Here is a 17376-nt window from a genome sequence, read left to right as displayed (position 1 = left end):
AATCCATCATGCAATCCTAGTCACTTGCGCCACCAACGATACAAAGCCGAAGACAGAGGCAACTTGAACCTTCTAAAGAGGAAAATGCGACGACTGAATGCCCGAACCACGAAGCACACTACGAAAACCCACCCATTCCCCCAAATACGGGGCAGCGGGGGAACCCCCCGGTCCCACCGACGCAGTCTCAAGCAGGGACCGGGCGACACCCCACACCCTGCGAAAGAACGCGAGTAGGCAACCTTCGGGGAATGAAACGCAGTGCGGGCTGCGGCCGGAGGTCGAAGGACATTACCACACGCGGAAAAACCGTTGCAACCACCCGTATGTGCTTTTCTAATCCGTCGTGGCCATGTTCTTGTCATCTCAGCGTTCATGTTCTGCTTAAGCCAGTCATAGGGGGGGGGGGGGGGAGAGCCGCAGCCCCTGTACCGCCTCGTGACAAATGCCAGTTGGGTCTGGTAGTAGGGGGGGGGGGGGTTTCCAGTGGCATCGGTTGCGGACTTCGTGCCGCACGATGTATTCTGCAGCTCTGTGGTCACATCCGCAGGGGTTTGGCATCCGACCCCCCGCGGCTTCGTCACGTTCGCCACAGGAGTCACGGGATCTCACTTTCTTGGAGGGTAATAGCTCTCGAAACCTTCAGGTGTCTGCTTCCGCGTCTAAGCACGCCATGTAGTGCCAGTGTAAGAGTTTCCCTGAAACATCTTCCCAACAATCCACGCCCCGTCGCCTCCGCGGACAGCACCTTGAAGTGATCATTTCCTCCCCTCTTCCCTACGCCGCTGTCCCTCGATGCGGAGTCGTATGTGTCTCTGCCTGCTGCCGTTGGGTTGTCTGTAAAGAGGCTTCGTTAAGGGTCGTCCTTCGATGCATCAAGGAAGGAGGGATCAACGCAATAATTAAAGATGTAGCCGTTGGGTGTTTTGTCTGTTGACAGCATTTAATCGACGTGTTGATGCTAGGAAAGTGATTTGTTCAAGCGGGAGCCTTTTGGGCATTTTTCGGGTAAGGAGAGCGGCCCGTTGCTCGCGGGCGAGACTGGCCTTTAAGATAGAAATAGTGGGTGCTCAGCGTGTGCTGAACGGCGGGGAGGCATTCTGTATCATGTTGTGGGTTTCATTGTTTCTGTAACATTGGACGCATCCAGTTCAGTCAGCGTCCGCGTAGGACAGCATACACTTACACATGTATGTTCCTGTGAGTGACCCTTTTCTTTGTTTTTTTGTTTAACTGAGAGACGACAAGGGGCGTACGTACATTGTGCGCAAGCAATTCTATGTAACAAAGGGCGTGGACCCATTTTCCACTACGAGTATTATGTCCTTTTTTTCTTTTTTGGAGGAAGTGGGTCGTCATCAGGATTATTTATTCACTTAGTTTAGCCGCATTTTAGTACTTAAAAGGCTGTTTATTTTATTTTTTCAATGATAAAGGGTGTCGACTAGAGGAAGATCGCAACGCCCTATATGGTAGTAAGCTAGCTTAATGAATTTGTGGTGTTGCAGATGTACTGTATTCTTCTCGTATTGATGAAAGTGGTGCAGCGCCTCCTCCCATTCCTTTTATCGGGTGTGGTCGTTAAATCCGTGCATAACCATCATATAGAATGTTTGAGTTATGTACAACGCGAGGTTTTATCTGCACGGTGAAAGTGAACTCGGTATCTTTGTTTTTTATGTTTTGTTCCCGCCCCCTGTACTTGATCTCTTGGAATCATTCGTAGAAGTTTGTTATTTAAGTGTCTCTTTTTGTACGGAGGTATATGCGTTCACCCCCCCCCCCCCGTGTTCCTCCCAACTCCTTCATCTCCGACTAATGATCTCTATGGAGGTAGTTCCTAGTTTGATGTTCTGTTGTGTTTTCATTGCCCGATAGGGAATATTGGTTTTGTTGCAAACATTTCAGTGGCAATGAGGACATGCCTTGTATTCCGGTAGTTTTTCATTTTTTGCGTCTGCATTTTCGAGCGTTGAAAATGTTTTGTTCTTTACCTCTGCACATAATGTGTCTATATTCTACACCGTGCTGCCGTAACATTACTTTTTCTGTTAAATCGGTTTTTGCTCTGGTGGCCAGTGGGCTTTTTTTCGTGTGTGTGTGTGCCCATACCGCGAGGACTTTAATGTTTGGTTCGTTCCATTTCCTGTGTGTCGTTCTTTTCGGCTACTGATGTCTCTCTGATCCAATCAATTTAAGTGCATGTGTATCCTTGTGTTTAATTTCTGGTGCTACTTGAGGGAGAAGTTTTCATGGGCAACAACGGAAGTAGCACGGTACGTCCACCGGCCTCACAAACCAAACGCCAAGGGGCTGTAATAACATCCCTTGATAGAGTGCAGTTGGAGCTGAAGTTGCAGCGTGATAAAATTATGGCCGCAATAAGGAAATATGAGCGAGCTGCGGAGGGCGAACATGTTAGAGCTGCTGAGTTGCTGAGAAATGGTAAACGGGAATTGGCTCTCTACTGTTTAAAAAGAAGAAAGGCCCAGATGTCACAAATAACATTAGTTACTTCAATGCTTGAGAACGTAGAAAGGTTGATATGCACAGTGGAGTTTGCTCAAATCGAAAGAGAAGTAGTGGATGCCCTTAAATGTGGCAAGGATGAGCTGTCAAAACTTAACGCTATATTGAACATGGATGATGTTTTGGAGTTAATGGATAGTACAGCTGACGTGGTAGAAGAGTCAAAGCAAATCAACGAAATTCTAGCGCAGCAACTTATTGTCTATGATGAAAGCGAACTTCTGAGCGAATTGTGCTCTGCCGAAGGTCAAGTCAGTGATCTAACTTCTTTGAAGAGCATGGTTGTCCCGGTATCACAACTACCGTCTGAGCAAAGGGTTCGTGAGCGTGCAACTCTCGAGGACGACGAGCGTGTTCGACTGGCGGCATAGTTGCCACAAGAGCTACTCCAGGAAATTTTGCATTATATATATTTTCGCTGCGTTGCTATTTTGCTTCAATTTTTGAAGAAAAATGTTTTCTCTTCAAAGCAAGTTTTACATTTCCTACTCCCCCCCCCCCACTCCTCTGGGTGTGTGGGCTTGTTTTCACCTTCCATCAATATATATCCAAATGAAGCCCATGTGGTCATTGACTTTTGTTTACAACTGCTTCGTATGCCAGCTACGTAGTCGTGCTTGCAGTCAAGGCTGTTGTGCTCTATTTGCCCCCATCTCCCGTTGGCTGTGCTTGCCATCCATTAGAGCTGGTCGATCGCATGGCAATACTTAGCCGTGTCATTGTTTTTACATCATGTGCAACGACCTTCGTTGGAACCGCGTATGTCGCTGGACTTGCTCTTAGTCCTCCGCCTTCTTACGCGGTGAGTGATAGGCAGCGTATCGAACGTTATAATGTTTTGTCAATTGAAAGCGCCTACGACAAAAAAACTCGGAGCCAAGAGTTTCTCCTCGGTATAAGCCGATTGCGCCGACGACTGTTGTGGGATGAAGGGCTCCTACGGGGGCGTGTGCTCGAAGTTGGTGCTGGGTGCGGTGGTGTTCTGTCTTATTACGACGCTGTAGTGGGTTCCGCAAGTGATCCGCCAACGGTGAACGGTAGTACCGAAGAAGATCATGCCGCAATAAAACAGAATACCGTAACTGAGGTAGTTTTATGCGATCGCTCCCCCGGGATGATCCATTCGACAGCGGAGCAGGTTTATCGGCGTTATGGGTACCAACCGTATCGTTACCCAGACTACGATTTGGTTGAAATGCAGGTTGATACGCGAACATCTGTGGATGAATGTAAGGAAAATACCTCTACCAGTGAGATGCCTGGGAGGCGCAGTGTCATGGAAGGACCCCCTGTGGAAACCCAACAGTTGAGGGAGTGTGGCACTGGTGTTACCGAGGCCACTCTCGCGAAAGGGTGTTTAACCGCGGAATATGGAAATGGTGCCCAAGGCACCAAGGAATTGGTTCCTCCCATTCTTTCATCCGCTTTCTCCGGTACTACACTTCCCCTTCTAAGCGAAAGTGGCTTAACTGAGTTAAAAAAGCGCGAATCAGAGGGGGAAAAGAGAATTCTCCATGATAGAAGTGCCGCGAAGAATCAAACCTTCTCTGTGGCAAATTATGCTGCCGAGCAAATGCCCTTCTCGGACAATAGTTTTGACACTGTTGTTGATATGTTCGGGTTATGCAGTTATGATGACCCAGTGAGGGCACTCAGGGAGATGTCACGAGTGTGTAAACCCGACGGGCACTTACTTCTGCTTGAGCACGGCAAGGGACACTGGTCACGTGTTAACAACTACCTCGACAAGTGGGCACCACGGCATGCTAAGATGTGGGGATGTTGGTGGAACAGAGATATTCAGCGGTACCTTCGCCTAGCTGGAATTACCATAATTAAAAAAGACGAAAGACACTTTGGTACAACACATTACATTGTGGCGCGGCCTTTCAAAATGATGGATGAATTGGAAGACTATCGATCATCACTCTCGGAGTTGTAATCAGGTACGTGCGGTTTTAGTTGTGATTATTTACTCATTTACGACCTTAAACATGTCTGTTAAACCTGTAAAGGGGGACATCTGATATAACAACTCCTTCCTCCAATAGGGACCCGTCAATAAGTTGTGTTAGGGTAATTGAGAGGTTGACACAAGGCTTTGGATCTTCACGTGCCACTGCAGGTATACAAATTTATCCCCTCGTGATTTAAAAAAAAAAGTTTATTTGTATAATCACTTGTTTTTGTCTCAACACACGAAAAACACAAGCAAAACTGAAGGTCAGTACCGTGGATTTGTCTCCTCACAAATTAACGTTGGTCGGACGCTGTCCCATCGGTGTGTGCTTCGAAAATGGCTGCCATTTTCCCCAAAGAGTGGAACACAGAGGCTTTAGTTTGGTTTGCAACATATCACCTCGACTTCACCAAGTATGATATCGGTCTACTCAAGGAAACATGCGAAGCTCTCGTTGTAGATACAAATAGTGTGTGCAGTCTTGTGTGGGAGCGCCCTCTTACACCTTTCAGTAGCGCCGCGGGGCAGTCGGTAGCTTTGGGGGCAGCATCGTTTCCCATAGAGCACTTTCGCAGCTCGTTTTCCGCGGGTTCTAAGAAAATATTTACCGAAACTCCTGTCGTCATCGAACCATCTGGTTCGGGTCCTCCATCGAACTCACACAGAATGTATTTACTTTCTCTGCTTCGGCGACTCGAAAATGGAAGATCAGTACTAAGGTCTATAAACGAGAAGTATGGTTTTGCCTTCTCGGTGTCAACACTGGGTAGAAGGACTTTCGACGGAGTAGTAAGAGGTAAGGTTAGTGGCCATGGCGGGGGTCCATGTCCTCAACCAGGGTTGGGGGGCACGGAGGAAAGGCACACACTTGTGAGCAACGGCAGACAGAACTGTACCGTTAATCAGGATGAAAGAAGTACTTTCTATGTTAATATGTCATTTGCTATGTTCCTTCGGACGTTTGATGTCCTTATTTCCTGGGTGTCAAACGCCATTAGCGTAATTGACGGTGAGGGCACAGTCCCGTCTGCGGGTGGTTATGTCATTCACGAAGACGTACAATGTGGCACCGATGAAGGAGACAGCAATGGGAGTTGTGACCAATTGCAAGATGATTTCAAGTGGACAGCCGAGGCACATAGGTTGGAACCCACTCAGCCATTGCTCGAGCGGCAAGAGCGTGTTTTACCCGAGCCGTTTTCTGCAACATATAACGAGCCGCGCCCCGCTATGAGGCGCGCGCGGACAGTGCGAGTGACCGTGTACGAGATTCATGACGTCCGAAGTGTCTTTCTAAGACATCAGAGTCAGCTAAACCTATTCTACGACCATGAATACACATTCCATGACCAGAGACTAAATCGACGGCTTCTTCTTCCAGCGTACTATAAAGCACTCAGAGAGTTCATCGATGAACTGAATTCGGAGGTCGAACAACTGGAGCGCCTTGGAGTATCTTTAGCCTGTGGAAGGTCGGACCAAGCTACTATAGTCTTTCGACCATCAATATGTGAATTTCGGTACATGAGGGACTCACTGATTCTTTATTGGTCCGAATGTGTCACAGAGGATGACATTACCGCATTTTCACGCTATAGTGCCGAGTACAACGAATGCGTGTCGGAAGCAGCGGCAGTGTTTGAAATGCTCAAGGAACTAAGGCGTCCCCAAACAGAAAATCTTGGCACCTCCGTAGGGCCTGTTTTTACATTAGAGGAACGGGGAGCACTGGCGGCAGGATTTGAGAGTTACTGGCGTTTAAGGGAGCGCGTTTTTCAGCTACGTAACTCGCTGAAAGATGATATTGAAAACAAGAACCGCACACATCGTTATTTTATCCCAGAACTGCTTTCCAAGCCAGTCAGCCGACAAGAAAGGGGAATTGGAAGTGCCAGTAGCATTGTTCAGCACGTCTGGTCGAAAGTTGTGTCTTGGTCCGGGTTACTTTCCTGCAGCGCAGAACTTCCGGGAAACTTCCAAACGAGCGGCGGTACCAGCGAGAAGTGCGTACTGTCAACCAAATCCCCTCAGTATGAGCCAAAGATGGAGTTGCTGCAACACACGCGGAGGATGGTTGAGGCGGTGGAGGCCCAAGGGGCAATACTTGAACGAGACTACCGTGGAGTTTTTTTTAGGGATACGGGGGCGTTGTGGAAGCAGCGCGCCACCGATTTAGTGCATCGTCTGGAGGGAGTGAGTACTGTTTTCAGCAAACCTAATTGATGTTCACCTCTATTTTAGTTGAAGTCAACAATGTCTTTTACTTCCAGAAATCGAACGTAATGAAGTTTTGTTCGTCGTTCGGTTAGTTCATCATATCTCCTCAGATATTGTTGGTTGTTTTATTTTGTGTTGCTGCTATTTCCCTAGTAATTTCTCACACACCATGTAATGTCACCTGTCAGATATAACATAGTTTCGGCACTTTTCTCAGTTCGGTGTTCTACGATAAGCGCTCATCACTTGCAGAGTGCAGTGCAATTTAGATTTTATACAGTAGTATGGCGGTTCCGCTGGCAGCGTTTTGCATATAAGGTGACTTGAAGGTTTGTTCTCAATGATCGAAGTATCACCAACCTACCACAAACGCCCGAAACACAGACCCAAACGCTATGGGTGCTCAAGGTGCGTCTCTGAAGGCAAGACAGTTTTTACCCTGTACTGCGTTACTTCCTCTTAGGAGGGGATAACGATATTTGTACTTTACCCTTTTGTCTGCAGTTTTTGTTGGATAATCATATACGCTCTATTTACGTGTGTGTTGGAGGGTGGGTGACGGGTGCTCACTTTCCATACGTTCACTTTCGAACTTACAGGGGAGACCCTTGTCATTTAGGAAGTTAGTGACATGGAACCGCAAAGAGTTGTGTAACATTGATTCGGCTTTAACTAGGAAATAAACGACTGATTGGCAAACTCCTTTGGTTATGCCGGAGGCTTCCCCACCGCTACACAGGCATGGTTCACTGCACGGTGCCAACACCAATGGCTGAACGCCCCCGGTGGGTTGTTTACCCCCCCCCCTGCTGAGATACATCTTGCCCCGCAATTTGTACGTGGTGCTCTTTTGCCATTTTGCGGGCAAGACTCACGTGCTATCTCTTCCCCAAAAATTGTTGGGCACGATAGTGGAAAGACCACACACAATTGACATTTATGGCCGTACACGCTTTTGTTACAATGAGAGGGCCGGATCACTCACACAGTGTACTGTGTTTAGTGCTACTCCTTTCCCTTCAAAAACTGAGAAATGGACTGATTACACTTGCCTGGTAAAAAGAGGGTTGCACGCACAAGTTACTAAAGTGCCGTACGTGCGGTGAAATTTTCCGCCTCATGAAGAGCTGTGACTCTATTTTCTAACGACGAAATCTGACTACTGAGGAAATCAAACGAAGTCAGCAAGTACGGCAGCACCAACAGCAGTATTGTCTGTATGTGCCTGGCGACTCGCAGAGTGTGTGAGGAGGGGTCTTTTCTATACTCGTTTTTTTTTCTTCCTATCTTCGCTTGCGAGGCGTGGGAACATCGTGAGCAGGTGTGTAGAGTTTGTTTCCACCGCTACAAACGGCAACTATGACCTGGAAATGTGGGGAAATTCGTACGGTGCGTCGAACGGGAGTGTGGGCGAGCATTTCAAGTGATTGGTTGCTGCACTGCTCTACTGACCTGGGGAAACAAGGCGTTTGTTGCGGTGACTGTTTCCCGCCTTGTTTATTCCTCAGTGAGTCAGGAGAGCCTCCCACCCCAACAGTTTGGACAATGCAACTGTCCCATATTAACTCATGCCGGTATTTCCCCCTTTTTGTGATGAGATTCCTTCCATTTCTTAACGTTTGCTATTCTAACTGTCATTCTCAACTTTCTAACTTGCAGGCGTGGCTGTGACGTTCTGTTTGTTTTTTGCCATGCTTTTGTCGACCTCGCAGCTCCCGCACAAGGGCCACTCATCATAATCCCACGTTATGGAGCTGCGAACACCTGGGAATAAGAAGATTTGAAGTCCAAGCATCCTTTTAATTAGTTGCGGTGAATGTTAGAGTAAGTGTCTCTTGTTCCGACTGTCTACTTGTATTTCACTTTACTCCCGCATTTGTTTCTTTACACCCTTTCCACTCAGTAGTTTAATGTCTTTTCACACCGACGTGTTCTCTGGTTGTGGTTCTGGCTCACAAGGCAGCTCTACAAACGACAACCTCGCCCGAATTGCTGGCAGCGCGGACACAAAGCAGGGCCGGTTAACTGCCTACAGAGAACAGCAGCCACTAGCAACCAATGAAGCACGTGAGATGGGTGGGATGATCATGGTTACGCCTGCGAAAAGCGGAAAGATGACAGAGCTGGAGGTATCGCACGAAGAACCTGCGGATAGCGTTCTTACACCAACACCATCTCTAAGGGAAACAGAACATTTTGACGCCGAAAATCTACATTGCACGGTGTTATGTGATAGGCAACACGCAGCGGCTCACTTAAATTATAGCGGCGGCGCGAAGGGCAGTTCAGTGCTACGAAACGTCGAGGTACGGGAGATGCTAGTGTATGTGGAGCGAGAATTGGCGGAGTCCCGTGAGGAGGCCGCGAGGCAGTCGGCGGAAATAGATAGCTTACGTGCGGCCCTCGCACAAGAGCAAGAGACGAATCGTCGTGCACGCAGTAATTTTGAAGAGGCAATGCAAGGGCTGCGCGAAGACAACGCTGAGCATATTCAGGGACTAATGGAGCAAATAGCAGTCCTCAAACGGTTGTCCGAGAGTGTTTTGGAGGAGAAAACGCGAATAACGGAGGAGGCAATTCAGCGCAAGCAGCAGCTCCTCGCCCTGTTGGAACGAGAACGGAAAGAAAAGAGTGAAATCATGGAAAACTACAGGCAGCAGACAGAATCCCTCATAGCAGAACAAGGGAGGGAAATAACCAGTCTGCGGGCCATGGTGCACTCCACTCGAGAAGATTATGAACAACAGCTTACGTGCCGACAAGAACTGGAAGATAAATTGCAGCAACAACAGGAACGACTCGCTGATGCTGAAGCTGTTCTGGAAAAGGAGCGGGCTGCGGCAAGTCAGCGGCAACAGGAATTCAAGCAGAGGTATTTGCGCCGTATTGAAGAGTTGACGTCACAGAATGAGGAACTCACGATTCGCATGGAGAAAGACGCTGCCAAACTGCAGGAGTGGAGACGGGAGGCACTTGATCACGAGCGTGGCCTTGCTGAGCGATTGCGTGAGCAGGAGGAGAGACATGCAAAGGAGCAAGAAACTATTAAAGAATCATATGTGCAAGAATTGACCAAGTTGCAGGAGGAAATTCAGGAGGCGCGAAAACAGCGTGACGAGGCGGAACAGCAGGTGAAGGAAGGTAGGCAGAGGACACTAAAAGGTGAGGAAAAAACAATACAGGCACTGAACCAGGCTGTGGAGCAGCTACGGCAGGAAAAAGAGGCAATGAGCGAAGAAACAGCGCGCCAGTGTGAGGAGCTGCGTGACCTACACAATGTTAAGGTCAGCCAATTACAGAGCGTAATCGATACCTTGCGTCGACAGCATGCTGATGAAAACGCAGCGCGGGTTAATGCAGAAGCGGAACGGGACCTTGTCACGATACGTGCGGAGGGGTTGCAAACCACTGCCACTCGCTTGGCCACTGAAATGGAAGCATTTCGAGCAGAATGTCGTGCTCGAGAACGGGCTGCGGCCCAAGAGCGTCAAAACAGCCAGGAGTTACTTCGAGCCCAGTTGCGTGAATGTACTGCTGAGGTCGAAGATTTAAAGCAGCGGTTGCTACAGCGAGATCTGGAGGAACAACGACTGCGGGACGAAATCGCACTAAAAGCACAAGCACTGCAAAATTTACGGACAGAGAACAAGCGACTTCTTGAAGAAGCCAAGCATGCGGATGACAAACGTGAACGAGAGGTTACTGAATGCCAAATTAGTTTAGAGAAAAATACAGCAGCCTTGTATTTGCAGAAGACCCAAGCAGAGGCAGAATGCCAACGTCTTCAGCACGCGTTGGAAGAAATAGAGGCAAGGTACAAGGCATGCGAGCGGCGTCTTGACGACGAGCGACAAGCACTGAAGGAAACGGCAGAAAAACTTCAGGAATCACGAGATGCTGCTGAAGAGTCCAAAGTGGCACATCGTCGTACACAGACGCGGCGACAGGAACTTGAAGAGGAGTTGCAGCGTAAGAACTCCGAACTCGCCGCGGTAGGTGAGCGAATCACTGAACTTGAGGAGGCTCTGGAAGCCTCCGAAGCCGACGCTCGACAACATGCAAGGGAAGCTGCAGAAATGGCCAAGGAACATGAGAGACAGCTACATACGCAGAAACAACAACATGAAGAAGAGGCCCTGGCACTTCGTCGTGAAGCAGAGAAACTACATAATGATGCAACAAAGGTGCACGAGGCAGCTGCTCTCAAGGACTCTGAACTGCATCGACTGCGTGAGGAAGTTAATCAGCTGCGTCGGGAAGCTGACACATCTATGGGTTCACTGCGAGATCAACTTGCAGAAGAGAAGTTGCTCCGCGAGGACGATTTACATCGACTTGACGACGTGCTAAACACACTCCGTGCAGATCTTAGCCGTGCGCAGAAGGCTAAAGCGCAATGTCTAAAGGATATGGCGCAAACTCAGCGGGACGCGGAACGGCAGCGTCTTCAGCTACAGGAAATGTTGGGCCAAACAGAAGCGGCGAAGGAGCGTTTGCAAGAAGAGGGTAGGCATCGCGAACAGTTGAATAGCGAATTGCAGGGTACAGTGAGGTTGCTGTCCTCGAGACTTGCAACATACGAGGACGACAATCGAAGGATGCAAGAAGAGTTGACAGATTTAAGTTCGAAGTTGCACGATACACACACACTTATTGGGAGGAAAGATGCAGCAATTGGACAACTAACCGCCCGGCTTCGTGCGTACGAAGCAAGATTAGGGGTATCAGCGACGTAACCACATTATCACAAACCCTGGCATTGGTGTTGCCACAACTATATAGAAAATTACTTTGACTCGGTATTTACTACACCATGGGGGAATGCTACATGGTGCTCATATTATGGTTGTACGCACAACCATTCTGTTCGGTGCTTACATCCACACGGGGATTGCGAACGTAAAGAGTAATAGAATTGAACGGTTTCACGTTCATGCAGTGAAAGTAGTGTTCACTTCGGTTTGATCGTTCCGAATTGAACGTGCATAGACAAAAACATAGAACGTTGGCGAAGTGAGCTGGACTAGTTGGCGGTTAAACAGGGGACGTGTCGAGATCTCACCGCCGTTTGGGGTCATTTGGGGGTAAGGAATCGACAGCCACGCTCGTGTTTATTGTGTTCTGAGGGACTCGTTGCTCATGCTTTTTTTAATTACTCTTTTACTTAGTGTGATCTTGTACTTTTACGACTTTATCCAGTGGTAGTGTTCCTGCAGGGCATCATGTTCCCTCAATTCCGAGAACCGTCGCCAAAGACGACGAAGTTTCGGATTTCTTTGGAGAAAAGTGCCCGGAAGGAAGGTTGGAAAAGAGTTAGAGCAGTGAAGGAGAGGAATGAACCGAGGGTGTTGCATCCCCCTTACTGTTCTCATTGTTTTTGGACCAGGCGATATTCCCGTTGTTGCTGCAACATTCGGCAGAAACTACGTGTTCATACTGTAAGTCTTTTGCTGGCAAACTTATTGAATCACCCGTCCTCCCCTTTTACATCCTCCTGACCCTCTTCGTATGTTACTCAACTACAGTTGTATCAATTGTGAACCAAAATATCAAGGACTTAAAGTGTAGAAAAACGATCAGAGAGTATAGAAACAAACACGTGCGTGTTCGTAGGGAAAGAAAACGTCTGTGTCGAACTTAGAGATCGAAGGGGATACGATAACCTGGACAAATACAACGAGTGGGGGATATAATCAAACCTCGTAAATGTCAACTGTCAACAGACTGCAATGCATTGGAAAGCTTGGCGAAGGAACCTATGGAGTGGTGTACAAGGCGAGGGAGTTGGCCACCGGTCAGATTGTTGCGTATAAACGCATTATCGTCGGCAGTGAGGATGATGGTGCACCATCGACCGCCATACGGGAGATTGCGCTTCTTAAGGTTCTAAAGCATAATAATATCGTGCGACTCTATGACGTGCTTTTCGAGCCGCCAAAACTTACTCTTATTTTTGAGTACTGCGAATATGATCTTAGGAGATTCATGCACAAACACGCCTCCAGAGTGCGCGCACAGGTTAAGGAAATTCTCAAACAAGTCCTCCTGGGCCTTCGGTACATGCATCAGCGGAGTGTCGTGCACCGAGACTTGAAACCAGACAACATTTTTGTTAGGGTTGACGGAATATCAGGGTCTGAGGGCAGTGAAATGCCAGTCTCTAGTAGGGAAACGGAAGTAGTTAATACGCGAGGGCACTGGGACGACAGTGATGGGGCAGCCAACTGCCCCAAGAATGCAGACCCCACCGAAAACCCTAACGCCAGGATCGCTTCGGAGGACCATGGAGCCGATGGTACTGTCCCCTCTGGCTCAACCACTCCGACTTCACAGTTGGTAATTAAGTTGGGTGATTATGGGATGGCCCGTATAGAGAGTATCCCAGTAAAAAAGTACTCTCACGACGTGGCATCCCTCTGGTATCGTAGCCCTGATGCGCTGCTGGGATCTGCAATGTACGGTTTCGCCGTTGACCTGTGGTCGGTTGGCTGTATCTTCGCAGAAATGGTTACGGGCGCCCCATTAATACGCGGAAATACCGATGTAGATCAGTTGCTCAAGACGTTCAAGCTGCTTGGCACGCCCACACCTGAGACGTGGCCATCTATGAAAAATTGCCCCAAGGCCGTACAACTTCTCAAGGCTGCAGCCGAATTGGCCAGGGGGGAACCTGCAGAAAATGGAAAAAAAACAAAGAATTCACGGGGTGTCCAAAAACAGCACGAGAGGAATCTCCCTAATGTGCAAAAAACTGCAACAGGCACCTCACACCTCTCCGCCGTAATGCGTGTAGGTATTGATGGAGAGAGTGGTTGTGTTGCGGACCCCAGGGACGAGCTGTATCATTTCCCGCCGGAGTTGTGTTTTCCATCCGCATTCGATGAGTATGTGAAAGCATCCGGCTTCCAGGGACGCGTGGGTGTTGAAGGTACTGATTTTCTACGGAGGCTGATCCGTTATGAGCCGTCACAGAGGATGTCGGTTCAGGAGGCGCTGTCCCATCCTTTTGTCAGTAACACAGTGGCACTAATGCAGCGGCCGCTTGATGTCATGGCTTCCATGTTACGCCAATCACTTCGAGAACACAGTGTACATCCGTAATATATATATATATATATATATCTACGATTATTTGTTTTGGAAGTGCAGGGGTGTGGCTTCCTCATTATTGGAAAATAGGCAGTTCTTACAATGTAGTTGTTACACTTACAGGGATGTCTTCAACATAGTAGAATTACGGATGATCCACAGCGGTGGTCCCGGCAGCATTCATCGCATTTAGCGTTCTCTATCTTGCTACTTTCCTTCTTTCAAGTGCATAAGCTTTCTTCACTCCCTTCTATATTTTCAAAGCAGACAGAACGTCACCGATCAAATATCGTAGTCCCCCCCCTCTATTGTTTTTGAATCTTCTCACTACTGTTTTTATTAGCGTTTTCCTCCATGACAGTTTCTTTCGCATCAATTGGAGTTACGTACCCCTGCCGTTGGATGTTGGTACCGTAATCTCCTTCATTAGTAGTGAACAACAACAAGGAGGAAGTAAAGCGCTGTGATAAGTCATTACAGCTAGTTCCGTTGCTTGAAGTTGGGAGCTTAGCGTATCATGTGTTTCTGTGTGTGCACAAACGAAGACACTATTACTTATTTTTTTTATAAAAAAAAAATTAATCCCAACAACTTTCAGTATTCAGTTTATTTATTTTCTTCCTATCTTCGCTTGCGAGGCGTGGGAACATCGTGAGCAGGTGTGTAGAGTTTGTTTCCACCGCTACAAACGGCAACTATGACCTGGAAATGTGGGGAAATTCGTACGGTGCGTCGAACGGGAGTGTGGGCGAGCATTTCAAGTGATTGGTTGCTGCACTGCTCTACTGACCTGGGGAAACAAGGCGTTTGTTGCGGTGACTGTTTCCCGCCTTGTTTATTCCTCAGTGAGTCAGGAGAGCCTCCCACCCCAACAGTTTGGACAATGCAACTGTCCCATATTAACTCATGCCGGTATTTCCCCCTTTTTGTGATGGTTGCATATGCAGATTTTCGTGAAGTGCTTCCTTCGCCCCTCTACTCCTGTTTTGTTGGTCATAAGTTAGCTAGGCCTGTACACGAAAGCAGTAGTTTGGACAAAAGCGAGAAGGAAATCAGCAGCACGGCAAGCACACAAGGGAACAGAATAACTTCTGGAGGCGGGTGATTTAGTGAAGGGGAGGTTGTTAGCTAATAATGTCTCAAAATGAAGAAGCCCCTGCGCGCTCTGGCGGTAAAGTGACCTTCCGTATTATCCTCACTTCGGAGCGGAGCCAACCCTTCCGCGTCATAAGCATTGCGGAAGAGGCACCTCTGACAGCAGCACTACGGTTTGCTGCCGAGGAGTTCGGCATTGCGTCAGTGGATTCCATGGCAGCCACAACGAAGGACGGTACGGGCATCAACCCTGCACAGACAGCGGGAAATGTCTTTATGAAATATGGCCAGGAGATACGCCTAATTCCACGCGACCGTGTGGGCAGGGTTTAAGCCGATGCATAATCAAGATACAAAATAAATGCTATGAAGGAAAGGAGCCGGCCAAACAGGCACGTATGCTCCCGGTGCGTCCAGCGTATTTCCACTGTTTATCGTGGGGAGGGGGCAACCCCTTTGGCCTTTCGTCTTCGTGCGTGTGGGTGTACGCTTGTTCCTTTTGCTGCGTAAAGCAGTTGATGCGAGGTGGAAAAGCTTTTGTCCGTTTTTCTTATCTCGATCGAGCGGACCTCCCCCATTTGCATACTTCCCCCTTCGCTGCTGCCACTCATCTCTTCTCTGTTCTATCACCCCTTCCGATTTCTGCCGTGCCCTCTCCAAATATTCATCCTGGAAAGGAAGGTGGGGAAGGCGAAAATACTGATTGCTTCGTGCTACCCAAAGGATCCATAGTGACAAGCAAGGGTAGGAAAAAGTAGATCAACGGCTCTTGTGCTTCCTATAGCAGCAGCCGCACCTTCGGCAACTTAGTATTTCCCCCGTCTTCGTTGTTTGCTTACCGCAACGCTGACATGTCCCTCTCACCACAGTGGTCGCAACACTCCGTTGTGGTGCACTCAGAGGGGCAAGCAATTGTGCAACAGTCACAGCCGCACTCTTTCACGCCGTCTTCCATTGGACGCCCCATTATCGTCCGACAGAGGGATCCACGCGTTTTCACAGCAACCCCAACAGCATCGACGTCATCCATTGCGGCAGAGGGTGGGGGAAGCGTATTCGCGCTCACTTCGCTGGTCCGCCCACAAGACATTTCCGAGACGTTTTGGGTTCCTGACGCCACTCGGAATGAGGTTGGTCTTCTGGAAGCGATACAGAAACGAACCGCGGCCAACCGTACGTACGTTCTCGTGCACAGTCGGCCACTGGCCGAACTGCAGTGTAACTTTTCCACCTGCACGGGTGATAACATTGACATCTCGCATGATGTATTCAGACTTTCCAAAGCGTCGGCGGCGCTTTTGCAGATGGAACGCAACCTATTTGACGGCGGTAGTGCGTATTTGCACGGAGATGCTCCCAAGGGCGGAACCGGTGCGGATGCGGATAGCTTCAAAAGTAATGTTAGAATGCCACGGGGACCAACAGGGTTCAAGGGTAACGTACCCTCCAAAACTTTCAAGGAGCAGTTGCGTATGGGGTTATGCTCCATTAACGAGGAGGAGTATTATCTTGTGCGATACCGGGACTATAGCTTGTGGGCCGTTCAGCGGTACGCAGACATAGCGAAAAAGGATGGGTTCTGGGGGAAAAAATACGTGGAGCAGTGTTTTGCAGTCCACGTGGGAAAAGAACCTGGGGAGTTAATTCCCATCACGGAGGCACAATTTCTTTTTGGTATAGAACTATTGCAGCGTCAAATTTTGGAGTACGTCGGTATTTATGATAGTCTTGATATAAACTACTGTGCACTAAGTAGAGATCAATTTCGCTCGCTTGGAGTTATTCTTGGTGATGGAATGCGGGCAGTTGAGGTTGAGGGCGAGGAAATCCGCCGACGACGAGAGGAAGAGGAGGAGTCGAAAGATAGTCGAGCAAATGCACACTCTGACGCCTACGTTCCACCGAGCATATGGGACTGGAGACCAAGCGCTATAAAGAAGCGCATTAACCATCAACTGCAGTTGCAGTACCATGCAATTGGTCGGTTAGTTGTTCGTGTTGTTATGTTCGGAACCGCCACGTACATCGTGTGTTCCTATGCGCAGCGTTTCCTACCTCAAGCAGGTAGCGGTAACGGTGCCACATCACAGCGACGTGGCAAAGGATATCGCGGACAAGGTGGAAACTATGATAGGAATGACACCCCGTTTGTTTCACGTGGTTTCCTTCGTAGCGTCATGCTTGGACCAAAAGAGGTGTTCGATTACCTGTTGGCGCCGAGTGCCTGAGTTGTGGCGATTTTGTTTGTACGGTAGAGACTTCCGTTGTGTGAAAAGGTGGGGGAGGGAGACACACAACAGAAGCCATTGTATGAATGTAAGTGTACTCGTGTAATCCGTTTTGTATTACAATATAAGGGTTTTATGTTCCGTATGGTCCAATCACACGACGGGAAGTGGCGCAACCACTTGTACCTCGGCTTTGGTTGCGACCACAACTAAGGACGGCAACTAATGGGAAATATTCGGTTATTCGCCTTTTCTTGA

The 17376-nt window shown here is 48.5% G+C and overlaps 10 protein-coding genes across 10 annotated transcripts; all 10 read left to right on the top strand.

Moving 5' to 3' along the window:
- Positions 1–251: 251 nt before the first annotated feature.
- On the top strand, positions 252–758 carry TbgDal_VIII5400 (hypothetical protein, unlikely; the record flags this gene model as incomplete). Its single annotated transcript, XM_011777576.1, has 1 exon — positions 252–758. The coding sequence occupies one exon, from the start codon at positions 252–254 to the stop codon at positions 756–758; it is 507 nt and encodes a 168-aa protein (XP_011775878.1).
- Positions 759–2252: 1494 nt separating this feature from the next.
- On the top strand, positions 2253–2900 carry TbgDal_VIII5390 (hypothetical protein, conserved; the record flags this gene model as incomplete). The annotated part of the gene is made up of 1 exon (XM_011777575.1): positions 2253–2900. The coding sequence occupies one exon, from the start codon at positions 2253–2255 to the stop codon at positions 2898–2900; it is 648 nt and encodes a 215-aa protein (XP_011775877.1).
- Positions 2901–3226: 326 nt separating this feature from the next.
- Positions 3227–4471, top strand: TbgDal_VIII5380 (hypothetical protein, conserved; the record flags this gene model as incomplete). The annotated part of the gene is made up of 1 exon (XM_011777574.1): positions 3227–4471. One exon carries the CDS (start codon positions 3227–3229, stop codon positions 4469–4471), a length of 1245 nt encoding a protein of 414 aa, XP_011775876.1.
- A 354-nt stretch (positions 4472–4825) lies between these two features.
- TbgDal_VIII5370 (hypothetical protein, conserved) lies at positions 4826–6712 on the top strand (the record flags this gene model as incomplete). Its single annotated transcript, XM_011777573.1, has 1 exon — positions 4826–6712. The coding sequence occupies one exon, from the start codon at positions 4826–4828 to the stop codon at positions 6710–6712; it is 1887 nt and encodes a 628-aa protein (XP_011775875.1).
- A 1353-nt stretch (positions 6713–8065) lies between these two features.
- On the top strand, positions 8066–8377 carry TbgDal_VIII5360 (hypothetical protein, unlikely; the record flags this gene model as incomplete). Its single annotated transcript, XM_011777572.1, has 1 exon — positions 8066–8377. One exon carries the CDS (start codon positions 8066–8068, stop codon positions 8375–8377), a length of 312 nt encoding a protein of 103 aa, XP_011775874.1.
- Positions 8378–8616: 239 nt separating this feature from the next.
- On the top strand, positions 8617–11442 carry TbgDal_VIII5350 (hypothetical protein, conserved; the record flags this gene model as incomplete). Its single annotated transcript, XM_011777571.1, has 1 exon — positions 8617–11442. One exon carries the CDS (start codon positions 8617–8619, stop codon positions 11440–11442), a length of 2826 nt encoding a protein of 941 aa, XP_011775873.1.
- Positions 11443–12412: 970 nt separating this feature from the next.
- Positions 12413–13807, top strand: TbgDal_VIII5340 (cell division control protein 2 homolog 4,putative; the record flags this gene model as incomplete). Its single annotated transcript, XM_011777570.1, has 1 exon — positions 12413–13807. One exon carries the CDS (start codon positions 12413–12415, stop codon positions 13805–13807), a length of 1395 nt encoding a protein of 464 aa, XP_011775872.1.
- Positions 13808–14492: 685 nt separating this feature from the next.
- On the top strand, positions 14493–14900 carry TbgDal_VIII5330 (hypothetical protein, conserved; the record flags this gene model as incomplete). Its single annotated transcript, XM_011777569.1, has 1 exon — positions 14493–14900. The coding sequence occupies one exon, from the start codon at positions 14493–14495 to the stop codon at positions 14898–14900; it is 408 nt and encodes a 135-aa protein (XP_011775871.1).
- Positions 14901–14929: 29 nt separating this feature from the next.
- Positions 14930–15223, top strand: TbgDal_VIII5325 (hypothetical protein, conserved; the record flags this gene model as incomplete). Its single annotated transcript, XM_011777568.1, has 1 exon — positions 14930–15223. The coding sequence occupies one exon, from the start codon at positions 14930–14932 to the stop codon at positions 15221–15223; it is 294 nt and encodes a 97-aa protein (XP_011775870.1).
- A 518-nt stretch (positions 15224–15741) lies between these two features.
- TbgDal_VIII5320 (hypothetical protein, conserved) lies at positions 15742–17118 on the top strand (the record flags this gene model as incomplete). Its single annotated transcript, XM_011777567.1, has 1 exon — positions 15742–17118. The coding sequence occupies one exon, from the start codon at positions 15742–15744 to the stop codon at positions 17116–17118; it is 1377 nt and encodes a 458-aa protein (XP_011775869.1).
- Positions 17119–17376: the final 258 nt, after the last annotated feature.

Source organism: Trypanosoma brucei, chromosome 8 (assembly GCF_000210295.1).
Source record: "Trypanosoma brucei gambiense DAL972 chromosome 8, complete sequence".
NCBI classification, from domain to species: Eukaryota; Euglenozoa; class Kinetoplastea; order Trypanosomatida; family Trypanosomatidae; genus Trypanosoma; species Trypanosoma brucei.
The sequence above is the reverse complement of the archived record's forward strand: the minus strand, read 5'-3'. Positions and strand labels throughout refer to the sequence as shown.